The sequence below is a fragment of the Trichosurus vulpecula genome, chromosome 1 (genome assembly GCF_011100635.1).
Source record: "Trichosurus vulpecula isolate mTriVul1 chromosome 1, mTriVul1.pri, whole genome shotgun sequence".
Taxonomy (NCBI): domain Eukaryota; kingdom Metazoa; phylum Chordata; class Mammalia; order Diprotodontia; family Phalangeridae; genus Trichosurus; species Trichosurus vulpecula.
In genome coordinates this window covers 363725742-363740104 of record NC_050573.1, presented here as the reverse complement: position 1 = coordinate 363740104, position 14363 = coordinate 363725742, and the positions used below count along the sequence as shown (strand labels likewise).

General features: G+C 41.3%; 1 protein-coding gene across 2 annotated transcripts in view; it reads left to right on the top strand.

Moving 5' to 3' along the window:
- The window catches only part of TPGS2 (tubulin polyglutamylase complex subunit 2), a 58010-nt gene that overhangs the window by 25952 nt on the left and 17695 nt on the right, over nt 1-14363 (top strand). For both annotated transcript variants that reach the window (XM_036755474.1, XM_036755478.1), the window contains exons 3-4: nt 9740-9827; nt 12886-13014. In XM_036755474.1, coding sequence (XP_036611369.1) covers nt 9740-9827; nt 12886-13014 — 217 coding nt within the window. The remainder of the gene's footprint in view (nt 1-9739; nt 9828-12885; nt 13015-14363) is intronic.

Genomic DNA, 14363 nt, shown 5'->3' with positions numbered 1-14363 from the left:
AGGTAAAAATTGCAGAATCAGATTTCAGTGTGATATAAGGAAAAACTCCTGAACAATGAGAGTTATGCAAGAGTAGAATGTGCTGCTGGGGGTTAGTGCTGCTTCTCAGTGGAGGCCTTCAAGGCAGAAGATATTAGTTATTGTAGATGTTATTAAAGGGATTCTCAGTCAGGATAACTAGATGGCCTCAGCACTCTCTTTCAGAATTTAACTTCTGCAATCGTGGGTCCGAACTAGATAATCTTTAAGGTCTCTTCTGGCTCTAACATTCTGCGATTTATTCATTACTTACCACTATACCTGATAGATGTCCTCAGCTTCTTACTGACATTCTAGTAGTAGAATGCAGTTTTAACAAGTAACTTTGTGCCAAGAAAGAATTTGGTAGGCATGATAGAGAGGGAATCAATTCTCTTGTTAGGGCAAGGTCACACTGAGGCACAGAGGCCACACCATGGCGAACAACCTGGGTGCAGAAAGAGCCCACATATATTCTTCAGAGAAAGAACTCCCCTGTGGCCAAATGAAAGCCCCTGGGATTACCACCTTTGGTGAAAAGAGAAGGAAAAACAAGATGATACATCATCAGGAGTATTGGGAGGAGCTGAAGGGGTTAAAATTTGAAATATGCAATGGTTAGGTGATTGATGAGGTGCTCAAAAGTTGGAGGAGAAGGTGACCAGTTTCTCTTTCAGCTTTAATATATTTCCCCTCATTTTATTCTCCAGAAAACAGTTTCAATCTGCTGTATTTTGTACAATTATATGATTCATGGGCTCCCTGCCTACTGCCTTTCCATTTGTAATGGCAATAGTTAGTAATGTCTAATATCTGCTCCAAGCTCTTTATCTTCCCAAGTCTGTGAAAGTATCCACTTATTCATTCTCCCAGCGTCCTTGAACAGGAGAGCTTTATTTTTATTAAGCACTTTGGTGACATTTTATAGTGGTTCTTGATTAGCTGGACTTCCCAACCCCCCAGGATGAGAGAATTTGAAGTTCAGTTTTTGATAGTAAAACTAAGACACAGAGACTGAATGGCACAACTGAGCCAGGATTTCACCTCCCCTCAATCTAAGCCCATGAGGCAAATTTGTTCAGAATTTTTATAACCTATATAGCACTTGTACCTGCTATAAACCACTTTAAACATCTCTGGGCTAGAGAATCCTGGGAGAAGGTGTATTTAAGAACTGAAGTTCATAAATGTTGGATGACTTTCCCAAGGTCACACAGCTTCTTAACCACAAACACATCTTCTGGCTCTTGCCCTAATACTCAAGCAAGAGTATCTCTCTCCAACAACACTTCTAAATACCAAAGTGATTTTGTGGCCTGCCCTGCCCTGCCCCACCTCCCCCAATTAGAATGATTGTATGGGGAGACTTGTGAATTCTAATTTAAAAGATGGCTGAAGCTTTCCATTTTACAAGTTGTCTTGGTATTTATTCTTTGTCAGGTAGTAGGCACATTACCAATGGAATAACATTCTCATTATGGACAGTACCGCTTAAGAAATTCTAGTGACCCACTACTTCAACACTATATTTGCTTTATCTCTACTCCTCTTGAACAGGCTGACCCTGTTTCTCTTTTGCACATTCCTCTCCTTACTCCATGGTGTCTCTCTTTAAAAAGGAGAGAGGATGGTAGGTTACATAGGTTCATGAAACTAAGACTTTCAGAAGGCAGTAGATGTCTTTCGCCGCATGAAGCTATTGTGAAAATAGAATGTATGCTTCCTTTTATCCTATTTCTTTCACCCTATGAAGTTTTTTTTTGTTTGGTTGGTTTTGGACTTACCATGGATAGAGCAGAAACTAATAGTTGACATTTCCTTTGACAGCTTTGTAACAAGCACATACCATATTATGTATTCTTCTGAAGAAAATGAAAGCATAAGGACTGGGGTACCACATTGCCTCTGTGTTGGATCAACGGAATAGGATCATTTTTTTGAAAAGCATAGATAGGACTTTTCCTATTATAACCACTAGGGGGAAGTATTGACCAAAATAATGCAGCATGTACTTCAAACCTTTTGTTGTATTGTGGGCAGCACTGTGGCCCCTGCTAATCCGGCAGCCAAGAACTAAAAGGTGGTTAGTAATGGCCAAGATTTTTACTACTACCAGTTTCATTGGAGCAGGCTATTTAATTTGAACGCTCATTTTGATTGGCGAGAAGAACTTATTACTTCCATGTACTGTCCATGTACTTTGTGTAATATATTTATCGGAACCCCAGAGCAAATCTTAAGATCCAAATAACCTTGTAAGTAGGAAGGAAAACAAATAGGTTAGTGCAAGGACCTGGTAGAGTCTTCTAGATTGAACGTATCTTTGAAACTTCTGAGGGTGAGGATAACAAAAGACAAAAAACAATCTTAAAACATTTTATTTTTATTAAGTTACAGAAATGAAAATGATTTATTCATTTCTTTGTATCAGCATTCTAGCCTCTCTGCTAGTATGTTGACATTAGCATAGTTTCATTTCACTGATTTACTTCTGGACATTCATAGCACCTAAAGGGAGCGGAGACAGAGAGAAGTGACATGAGTTTGGAAGGAGAAAGGGAAAGAGCTTGGGGAACTTAATGTTCACCAGGGCCATGCCAGTCCCTCCTGCTGTTGCAGGTTCCACGCTTACATCAGGCTGTGCTGCATGGAAAGAGTGCTGAGAAGTTTTCAGGAATAGACTGATGCCCAGCGTAGTTTCAGATCCTGAGAAGTGGCAATACCTGAACACTCAGAGCTGATTTGCATCTGTTTGCCTATGCAGCTGCAAACCGGAGAGGCACCCTAAGTTTTGATGGTGGTGTCTAAACTAGCCATGAGTTAATTGCATGTATCCAGTTTTATTTATTAGGATCCAGGATATTTATGAACAGATACTGATTCCTATGCTAGGACCCAGACCTTGATAACAGCTAGAAGCTGAAAGGTATGAGATGCTTTCCTGCTTAGGGGATTGGTGTGAGGATGGAATGAACGTCTCAGCTTTTTACATATTCTGCTGTTGTTCCAGTAGTACCATGTCTATGTTCATTGCCACTTTGATAAAACGTTTTCACAAAATAATGACAATTCTAGAGGTATTTTAAAGTGTTGTTCATTCATCCTTCACTTTTGAAGAAGACCAGTGACATCACAAGGTGATGTTTTGACTTGCATGTAAATTGGATTTAAGTGAGGCAGAGTTACACAGTCATCAGAGTCATTGAAGTTCAATGGCAAGAAAAAAGTCGAGATGACTGGAGATGGCCCCAGGATGTGACAGTGCTGTCTTTGATGTGTGACCAAGCCCTAGCTGTCTGCTTCAGCTGCATTCATGGCTGTTGGAACAAATTGTTCTCATCCACTCATTCCACTAGAGGAACATCTTTACGTGCTTGGGGTAGACATCTTCCTAACTCACTGACAGTTTGAGGCCTGTTGGTTACCCTCGACCTGGTTTAGCCCTTTTACTTAGACAATTTTATGGGGGTGTGGCTTCTGCACATGCTACAGCTTCATGTATCAGTCTAATGATGCATCTAAGTATTGCTGGACCAAGTAATACAATTACAGCAAGAGACCATATTAGTTTCCACATGTGAAATTCTTGAAGATGATCAATGTCTCTAGAAAATGTCTAACTTCACCATAAGTAGCATCATAGCTGGTATTTATGTAGTATTATAAGATGTACGGAGATTTACTCCTTTTAGCTCAACTAAGTCTTGTAAAAACATTGTAAGGCATTAGTATCCACATTGAGGGACTTGCTAGAAAAATGTCAGACATAGGTCCTCTTGCTGCCAGATTCAACATGCTTTGCTTTATTATCCAAAAATGTATTCCAATCCTTGAATTTACCAGTACTTTCCTCTTTTTTATTGCCTAATAGTCACTAATTTAGTGCCTTTGGTGGTAAATGTCTGATGGCAGGGCCAGGTGAAATCTTCCCATGCATCAGCTTATCTCCTATTCAGTTTCACAAAATAATTATATTAGTAGAGGTGTTTAGTGAGCCACATGCAAGAGATGGAATTGAAGGGAGCTGCTAATAGGTGGGAACAAATGAAGTAAGTGGTTGTATTAAAGGAGACACCAGCCTACAACCCAAGATCAAAGAAAAATCACTCATACAGAGGGCAGAGCCAAAGTGGAATTGCCAAGGTTGGCTGATGCCTACAGCATCCTCTGGTTACATGTCATTCATTATATCTTCAATAGATCATCTTTACATTTGTATTCCTTAAGTTGTATGATTATCAAAATAGAACAGAATTCTCTTCCTCTACTCCATAGTTTTTGCTGGGTCTATGGCCTTAGAGAGTAAACTCCCAAAGATTAGGGGATCTGTGTATTATGTCTTTTGTATCTTTCCTCACCAGTTTGCCCCTGTCTTTCCATCTCCCTTTAATGTCCAACAGGGTCAGAAACCCCTAATATTTTAAAATTAGATGTTGTCTTGGAAGTCATTTAACACTCTTATTTTATGCTTAAGGAAATTGACCCCCCCACACCCGCTTCCGGGCAAAATATACATAATCCTGAGAGGTTCGGGTCAGGATTGATGAAGTTAAAGAATAAAGCCTTTGGTTATATGCCATTGATATGTGAGAATATCCCCCATTAACACCTCACTTGAGACTTTGGTCATATCACCTTGTTAAGAGTAGGAATTGGCATTTACTCCTTGGGCTTGCTTTTGGGACCAAATGATACAGTTTAAGCACTTTGCAACCTTAGTTCTATAAATGCTAGCTGTTATAACCTGGCGAGCCATTTATACCTCACTGAAAAATGATCAATTGAGTCTGAGCATTCTAGATCTGAGTAATCACCCTTGAGTTCCAGCCAACAGAAAGAGCAAGAAGAATCTTCAGAGGACCTGATAGAGAAAGAGCTGAGCAAGCATAGAGACCAGAGAACATGTCTGGGTCCCTGGGAAGGGAGAATTTGCTGATCCAAGCAGCTCTTTCCTAAGAGTCCTTGAAGCCTCAGAAATAATAGCTACAGAGAGGCAGTAGCAGAACATCTCAAAAATCCTCAGAGGAGGAGCAGAGCGAGCCTTCCAGGAGAAGAAGAAATCACATGGCCTGAGAGGCGGAAACAGTGATGGAGCAATACTCACCCTTCTGTTGGTCTGATGGGGGTTGTTGGATTCAGCCTTCTGGAAAGAAGACCAACAACCATGGGGCTATGAGTTGACAAGTGGCAAAAGACAAAGTTGAAATTCGGAAAAATAAATCTGGACTTTGCCCTCAACTTCTCCCAAGGAGTATTTGAATGGTGCAGATCCCAAGGGAAGGTCGCTTCTATAGTGACACCAAAAGCAGAATTTCCCTCTTGGGGGGCCCTGGATCCTTCAGGAAATACTATATATCCTTAAGATTGTATAGGTCCCTACAGGAAATAGGAGGGGCACTCACAGGAAAGTAAGGTATTGATTCCTTAACTCCAAGTGAAATATTTCTTTCTAGTTGAGTTTCAGTGCTTATGGTAATGCTATGAGTCTCTGGAGAATTGCATAGATCCCTAGGGGAGAAGGAGGATGTAGGGTCATCTATTGGCCAGCCTCAAGTGTATTTCCCTTCTTGAGAAATACAATCCACAGAGTGCAGTTGAGAGTCTGGAGAACTGGTTATGTCCCTGGGGGGAGGTGGGCCTCAATGAAGAGGGAAAGAGCATTGTCTTGATAGTTTATAGGATCTTGGTCTTTGTTTTTTGTCTTCTTTCTGTGGTACAAAATAAAATGCTTGCCCATGAACTGAGCATCCTCTTACCTACATATTTAGAAACTTAGACATGATGTCTCTATTCTGATGATGCCCAATGAAGCATTGGTGGGGGACAAATAATTCACATTTTGATGCTACCTTGGAAAATCCTATATGGAGGCATAAGCCAAAGAGATCTGTGTGACCCCAAGACTGAACCTGGTCTATGAAAAACCCTGGGGCTCTTTATCGTAGGTTACATTAATGAAGGAGCTAAGACAAGGACCCTAATTAATCCCAGGGCTTTTCCCACATCGTCCCTACAAATCTGCACACAAGTCACCGCTTGTAGTTGACGTAATGACTTGGATAAACTTTTCATGAGGAATAGCCATTGTCGCTGTCAGAAGAGCTTTGTCATGGATGCATTTCTTTTGCTTTCTTTACCATGCCCAACGGACCTAGGGAAGGAGATAGAAATTCCATCCTTTTGCTGATACCACTTTTTTTAATGGTTTTTGGTTTTTTGGTCAGACTTATGATATCATTAGTGACAGAATTTTTGCGAAGTGTTTAGCAGATTAGCAATTTATAATCTTTTTTTTGGAGGGGGGAAGGCCTAAGGTCACAGGGTGTCAAGTGTCTGAGGCCAGATTCGAACTCAGGTCCTCCTCACTCCAGGGCCAGTACTGTACTCACTGTGCCACCTAGCTGCCCCCAGCAATCTATGATCTTGAAGAGTTGCCTAGGGCACTGGAGAAATTAAGCAAATAGTACATGTCTGAGGCAGGATTTGAAACTTTGTCTTGATTCTTAAGCTAGTCCTCTTTCCCTGTGCTATATTGTTTAATGTTGAGCTGGAAGAGTCCATGATGATGATTCCAAATTTCCTCTTTCATTCTTCTGTACGGTCACTAACGAGGGAAAAAACCCAAACATGAGACGTTTAAGCAGGCCCCAGCACATCCTCAGACCAGAGACGGCAGCAGTGATAGGCCACTGGCCAAATGGCAAGGGAGCTTCTGGAAAGTGAACCACATGGGGTCAAGAAGAGCTTGCTACGTGACTCCTCGCTTCTCTGGTAGCTTAGTTTGCTAGGAATACCTTGTCTACTTTGCACCATTTTCCTTGGACTAGGGTCTCCTGCTTCCTCTCAATTGGTTATACCTCTTATCTCATCTCTTTGATCTTTCTAGCCAATTCTGTTTGAGCTTTTACCCCAAATATATCTCTTACCACAAGAAGAGCTATCATTTTGGAATAGGTAGTAGTTCTCTTCTAATATGGTGGGTCTTTTGCGAGAAGCAAAAGGATTGGCCATGAGGTGATGATATAGAAAACTTTTGCCCCTTCTGAAGAGGTTTAAGTAAAAGTGATGATGGTAGGGGAACCATATGTTTCTAGGGTTGCTCACGACCCCAAAATACCGACACGCCCGATCCTGCCGAAAGAATTCGACTTAAGCCTTCTCAGCCAAGGAAAAGACAAAGTTTATTAGGGATTCACCATAATGGGTTGTCTTAAGAAATCCCACCCTTTGTGACACCTGTTTTCACAAGTGGGCCAGATTCAATCTAAGCTGAGCTAGATTGAATCTGAGCACCTTCATGGAGGCAAGATGGAGATTATATACACAAAGATTGTAGGAGGGATTGAGGGGTGGTCTGGGGTGACTAGAGGAGGGCTTTAGGGAGGGTCCTGAGGAGGAGTCTAAGGAGGATCAGATCAGGTCAGAGTCCAGGAACCAAGAGAATGGGATTAAGGGTGGGAAGTAGCTGAAGGCATGGATATTGATAATATCAGGGTTGGGAAGTAACTGAAGGCATGCATATTTATAGTAACAATAGAGGGCAAGGTTTAGGTAGAGATTTGGATCTAATGACAATGTGAGGCCAGGGGAAGGCCAGATCTAGTTGGAAGACTCAAGGAGAATTCAAGGAGGCTCCCAAAGACTGTATTCCAGATTCAAGGGGTTTCCCAGAGACTGTGCCCTCATCACTTCCACTGTGCCCTTGGGAATATCTGCTCCACAATGAACAAACTTCCTCCTTAAAACTTCTTTCTTTCTCCACTCTTCTGACCCTCACTGGGACATAACTCCTTCCTGATGGCACTGCTTTCTTTGCCATCCTATTAAGTACTGGCTATGCTTCCGTATCTCCTGCCTAATTGGTTGCAGTGGGAGACAAGGTCCTTTTTGCCATTTCCAGATTCTCCCTCTACCACTTTTATTCAGAAACCTTTGAAGTTCATTCAATCCAAATTTACCATCCAGTCTATATCTAAACTTTTTCCACTTGTAACCGCTTTTCACATTTTGTTGCGTGGCCTGAGGGCATGCACAGTGCAAAGTGGACGTGCTTTCTGTTCATAACCAAGGTTGCAGTGAAGTTGTGTGATGCAAGGTGGGCAAGTGCTGCCCAAAACACCTTGGATTCATTGTGCATTTGAATTTTGATTAATTCTTTGTTGTTGTTGTTTGTTCAGAAACCTTTTATTGTTGCCAAATTTTTCTCAACCCCATATGGGGTTGTGACCCACAGTTTAAGAAGCACTGGCCTAGATCCTGGCGGTTGTTATCTATTGACCCCCAAGATATTCTCCGTCCTTTCTCAATGAGTTCAGAGCCTGACTCATGGTCTTTCCTCCCCGTATCCTGTTCTCTTACTAGAGGACTTCAACATATTCATGCTCATTTAAACACCCTCACTTCACAGTTCCTCAATCTACTCCTCTACTTGACTTGAGCTACATACAAAGAGGGGTATAACCTTTGATCTTAGCATCGTCCACAAGGGTTCCACTTCTTTGATCACAAACTTTGATTTTCCTTCACTTGATCATAGTCTTTTCCTGTGTTTCTGTAGGTTTTATGACTCATAACCTGATCTTCATTTTATTCATGGCTTCTATTTTTTCCACCTCTCAGGGCAAGCCAGCCCTCAGTGAACCAGCTTTACTCTTCCTTCTCATCTTCCTTCTTTCTTCCTGTTTATGTCGTACTGAATGAAACTAAAGGAAATCATAAAACTACGCTGACTGCGTCCAAAACTATTTAATGTTATCTAATCCCAAATGAGCCCTCGCTGCTGTTGAGTGAACATTATATTCTTCTCTAATCATTTACTGTCCTACCGTCTACTAGGTCCCACGGGGACCTATGCAGGCCTTCAGACTTATAGCCTTCCCCTGAAGCCCCAATTTCCTCAACTGTAAGATGGGGATAATAGCAGCACCTACTTTGCAGGGGTATTATGAGGGTCAAATGAGGCATTTGTAACAGTGCTTAACACAATGCCTAGCCTATATAAATGCTTATTCCCTTTCCCTGTATTCTAGGATGACCCTTCAAATACTTAGATAGTTCTCTCCTAAATCTTCTTTTCTTCGGGCTAAACATCCCTGATTCCTTCAATCACTATTAATAAAATTTGGATTTAAGGGCCTTCTGACAGCAGTCTGATGATCCCAGATGAAGCTCTAAACTTGTTACAGTGAATATACTCCTTATGTTTGGAGTTTTATCTTCAGCTTGAACTGTGAGGCAGTTGTTGGTGTAGTGGATGGAGTGTTGGCCTTGGAGTCTGAATACCCAGGTTGAACTCCCACCTCGGATACCACAAGTTATGTGATCCTAGGCGACTCACTTAACCTCTCTGGGCCATTTTCTCCAATCTAAAGTGAGAGTTATCATGAGAATCAAAATAACACGCAAATGATACATTTCATGTAAGGTATTTTGTAAATGTATCCTATAATTATTTTTAACTATATTTCACAAGGTTGTGAAGAAAATGCTTTGAAATTTTAAAAATGCTACATAAGTGTGAATTATTACTAGTGTTTAAAATCTTTCCCCCCCTCTGGGGGTATCTGACAGTTTGCATTTGGTTTCAGGGTGTAAGAGGTGGTAAGCATTCCTAGTTGGGTAAGTAATCTTTAGTTTGAAGCACAACCACTTTCTTCCTTTCCGCTTCCCCCACTCTCTTTACCAATGCCTATCCTAATGTTCAGGTGCTTTATGATTACAGGAAAATGACTGCGTACTGCCGGAGGATTTGAAGAATTTTTACCTGATGACGAATGGCTTCCATATGTTGTGGAATGTGAAACTAGATAGTAAGTGCACTTCCCTACCACACCTTCTTGCCACCACCTGCATCGTCGTCTCCTTGAAATGTTTCTCTATAATGTAATGTCTAGAAGATTAGATTATCTCCCAGCTAAGGTGAGAACCACAGTTGCTTCCTTAAAATTTAGTCAGGGGCTTGACATCAACTTCTCTCTGCTCAGAAGGCCAGCAGCTACTTTTAGAGTATGTTAACCTGATAGGAAGCAAGGGTAAATAAAAGGGCTGAGATCCTTAAACAACCTCCTAATCTATAGAACATGGTATTTTCATACTCGCTAAAGTATTAGGACTATGAAGACCATCCAATACTGTGACTTGGTCTAACACCCTCTGGTGGTCTTAAGTATAATTGGCCCGGCTGTTTCAAAGGGAAGGTAGGTGATACAATGGATAGCTTGCTAGACCTGGAATCAGGAAGACTCATCTTCCGGAGTTCAAATCTGGCCTCAGACACTTACTAGCTGTGTGACTCTGGGCAAGTCACTCAACCCTGTTTGCCTCAGTTTCCTCATCTGGAAAATGAGCTGGAGGAGGAAGTGGCAGACCACTCTGGTATCTTTGCCCATTAAAAACCCCAAATGCGGTCATGAGGAGTCAGACAAGACTGAAAAACAAGCAAACAACAAAATGTGTTTCAAAGAAATAAGCACAGAAAATAAGAGATTTTTGTTTTATGACAATCTGCAGTCTTCTCAGCTGCCTTGCCTCCTCATTGCTTCAAATACAGAAATAAATAGCTGGGACACATGGGACCTATTAATCCATAAAAAAAGAAACCAAAAAAAAAAAAAAAGCCAGCCTAAGGCTCAGGCCCTAGCTTGGGAAGGTGTGCAGAGGCCCTTCGATTAGTTGTTTGATTGTCTGGCTGGTATATTGACTTGTTCCTCCAGCTAAGTCAGCCTCAACATTCCTCTCATTTTACTATTCTTTGAAGATTTTATAAATTAAGGAGAGCCATTCTCTTATGCAGAAAGAAATAGAACAAAATAAAAATTAAGTAATAATAATAATAGCTCATGTTTATCTAGCATTTTAAGGGCTATAATTTGCTTTCCTCCCAATAATCCTGTGAAGTTAGTAGTAAAGTATTTTTCCCATTTACAGGTGAGAAAACTGATATACAAAGAAGTTAAATGACTCACCCAGAGTGATAGAGCTAGATCAAGAGAATATAGTTTATAATACATATATAATATAGTTTACCTAGATATTATCAGAGAGGTTGATAAAGTATCTCATACTATTTTTTTGTGGGAAAGATGAAAAGATATATCATATGATGGTACAATTAGATTCAGAACTTTTTGAATGGCCAGACTCGAAGAATCCTTACTAGTTCCAGGTCATCTTAGAAGGAGATAGCCAGTACAATGCCCTTACGCTTGAAACTGCTGTTTAACAATTTTATTAGTAACCTTTATAAAGGCATAGCAGGTATATTTGCAGATGGCACAAAGCTGGAAGGGATAACAATCAGGATTCCCCTCCCTCCCGTACACACAAAAAGATCTTGACAGGCTAGAATGTTGGGCTGAATCCAATTAAGAAGAAATTTAAGAGTAAATAAATGTAAAGTCTTACATTTGAATACAGAATATTGACTCTACAAGTACAAAATGGAGAGGGATCATTAGGCAGAAGCTTGAAAAAGATTTAGGGATTTTAGTGGAATGTGATCTCATTATAATCAACAATGCAATATTTCAGCCAAAAGAGGTAAAAAGCAAATGAGATCTTGTGCACTGAGAGATGTAGCTTTAAGGAATAAGGGGGCAAAAGTCCTGTTGTACTTGCCTTGGTCAGGCCACATCTAAAGAATTGTATTTAATTCTGGGTGCCACATTTTAGGAAGGACTTTTGATAAGCTCCAGTGTCCAGAGGAGGGCCTGGAATTCATAGTATTTGAGTATTGTTAGAAGGAAGTAAGGATAGTTAGCCTAGAGAAGAGAAGACTTGGGAAAGGTGGTGGGGCTGACAACTGTCTTTAATCATCTGAAACTTTATCTTTTGGAAGAGGGATTAACGTTATCTTATTTGTTCCCAGAGGACCACAGATGAAATTATAAAGGAACAAATTATGCTTAGTGTAAAGAAAAGCTTCTTAGCAGTTAGAGCTACCCAAAAATGGAATGAGTTGCTTTGGAAGCTAGTGGCTCCCCATCCCCTTAAGGAGCTAATTATTCTAATAACTGCCCATTGTCCTGTCTAGAAAACTTGGTTCTGTTTTTTAATCTATCATTTAAGCTGGAAGCTATAACCTTCCTGTTTCTCCTGGCAGCAGTATTAAGATCACTTATCCCTATTCCTCATTAACTCTTAATTTAACTCTTACCATAGAGTCATTTAATAGAAACTGCATATGCTGCTGTATCGTAGTCAAAGTATAAAACTATCCCACATGCAGGTAGGAATTTTCATCATCTCAGGGCCTCAGATTTCTCTGAGTGGTATGCTTACATTTGTCTGATTGCTGCAATGGGCATCCTTGGTATAAAAGACGACAGCCTTCTTCACTTTGTTGTTCACCAGAGGGCATAACTCTCAGCCCTGGCACCAAAACATCCATCAATAAGTAGTAATTAAGCACCTGCTCCGTGCCAGGCACTATGCTATATGCTCGGGTTACAAAGGACAAAAAGGAAAAGTCCCTGTTTTCAGGAACTATTGGTGAAGACAATAGATACAAATATAAGTATATGGAGAGAATGTATATAAAATAAATGCAAGGCAGATTTTTGAGAGAAGACACTAGCAAGAAAGGCTTCATGTGGAAGGTGAGGCTTGAAGTGAATTTTGAAGGAAATAAAGGATTCTAAGAGGCAGAACTGAAAAGAAGAGCATTCAAAGCATGAGCCAACCAGGGTAGAGATGCGAAGATGGGGGGAGATGGTGTGTCACGTTTGAAGGATAGAAAGACATTTTGGTTTCTCTACGCTGTAGAGGGCAGGATAGGCCATGGCTGGGCTTTGATCACCCAAAAAAAGAGAAACCTTCCACTCTTGGTGGTAATGTCTACCCTAGTCTCCTTTCTCAATTTTCCTACAGATTATTCCATCCCATTGGGCAGCCTGATGATTAACAGCATCATGAAGTTGAACCAGCTCCACCAGACCTCTGTTTATTTGCTTCCTAATTCACCAAGTCTTGTGGACCTGGAGGAAGATGAAGATGAAGGTATAGTGGATAGAGCCAAGTGATAAATTAAGAATGGATATTACTTTTTTTTTTTTACTGATGGTGGCTAATCTCTCATGGTACTATGCATCTAATTCAGTTTAATAAACAATTATTATATATACACTATAAGTATAACACCATACTAGGTGGCTGGAATATGAAGATAAAGTGAGACAAAGTCCCTGACCTCAAGAAGCTTGTGATCTAGAAGGGGAGACAAAGCATGAAACTAAATAACTATACTATTTGAATATTGTAAGTGTATTAGAATATAGTAAGGGGACTTCTGGGGGTGGAGCCAAGATGGCGGCTGGAAAGCAGGCACTTGCGTGAGCTCCCCACCACGTCCCTCCAAAAACCTATAAAAATGGCTCTGAACAAATTCTAGAACTGCAGAACCCACAAAATAGCAGGGGGAAGCAGGGATCCAGCCCAGGACAGCCTGGATGGTCGCTGGATGAGGTCTATCCCGCACGGAGTGGAGGGGAGCAGAGCTCAGCATGGGAGGCAGCAGGATCAACCAGACCAGGAGCCGGTCAGGACAGGCCCTAGCACCCTGAATCAGTGAGCTGTGGCAGTTACCAGGCTTCTCGACCCACAAACACCAAAGACAACAGAGAAGGTTAGTGGGAAAAGCTGCGGGGGAAAGAGTTCGTGGTTTGGCCACTGCCCCAGGGGCAGCGGGGGAGGTGCAGCTACAGAACTACAGCTGCAGTTGCTTCCGGCCCCAGGCCCACGACGTGGTGGGAGGAATTAAGTGGCGGATCAGAGCAGGAGTGAAGAGCCTGCTGAAGATATGCGTCAGGTCAGGGTTGGTGGTTCTTGAGGAAGGAGGAGTGTTGGTGTGGCAGAGCTGGCTATATAGAAATAGCTCTGAAATCAACGGCGCATCCCCTCAAGCTTGGAACAAAGTACTCTTTGCTCTACAAGCAGTCATACCCCAACGAAAAACTCAAGGGTCAAGTAAGTTGGCTGGGAACATGGCCAGGCAGCGAAAACACACCCAGATTCAGTCTCAGACTTTGGAATCCTTCTTTGGTGACAAAGAAGACCAAAACATATGCCCTGAAGAGGTCAACAAAGTCCAAGAGCCTACACCTAAAGCCTCCAAGAAAAACATGAACTGGTCTCAGGCCATGGAAGAGCTCAAAAAGGATTTGGAAAAGCAAGTTAGAGAAGTAGAGGAAAAATTGGGACGAGAAATGAAAATGATGCAAGAAAACCATGAAAAACAAGTCAATGACTTGCTAAAGGAGACCCAAAGAAATACTGAAAAAAATATTGAAGAAAACAACACTTTAAAAAATAGACTAACTCAAATGGCAAAAGAGCTCCAAAAAGCCAAT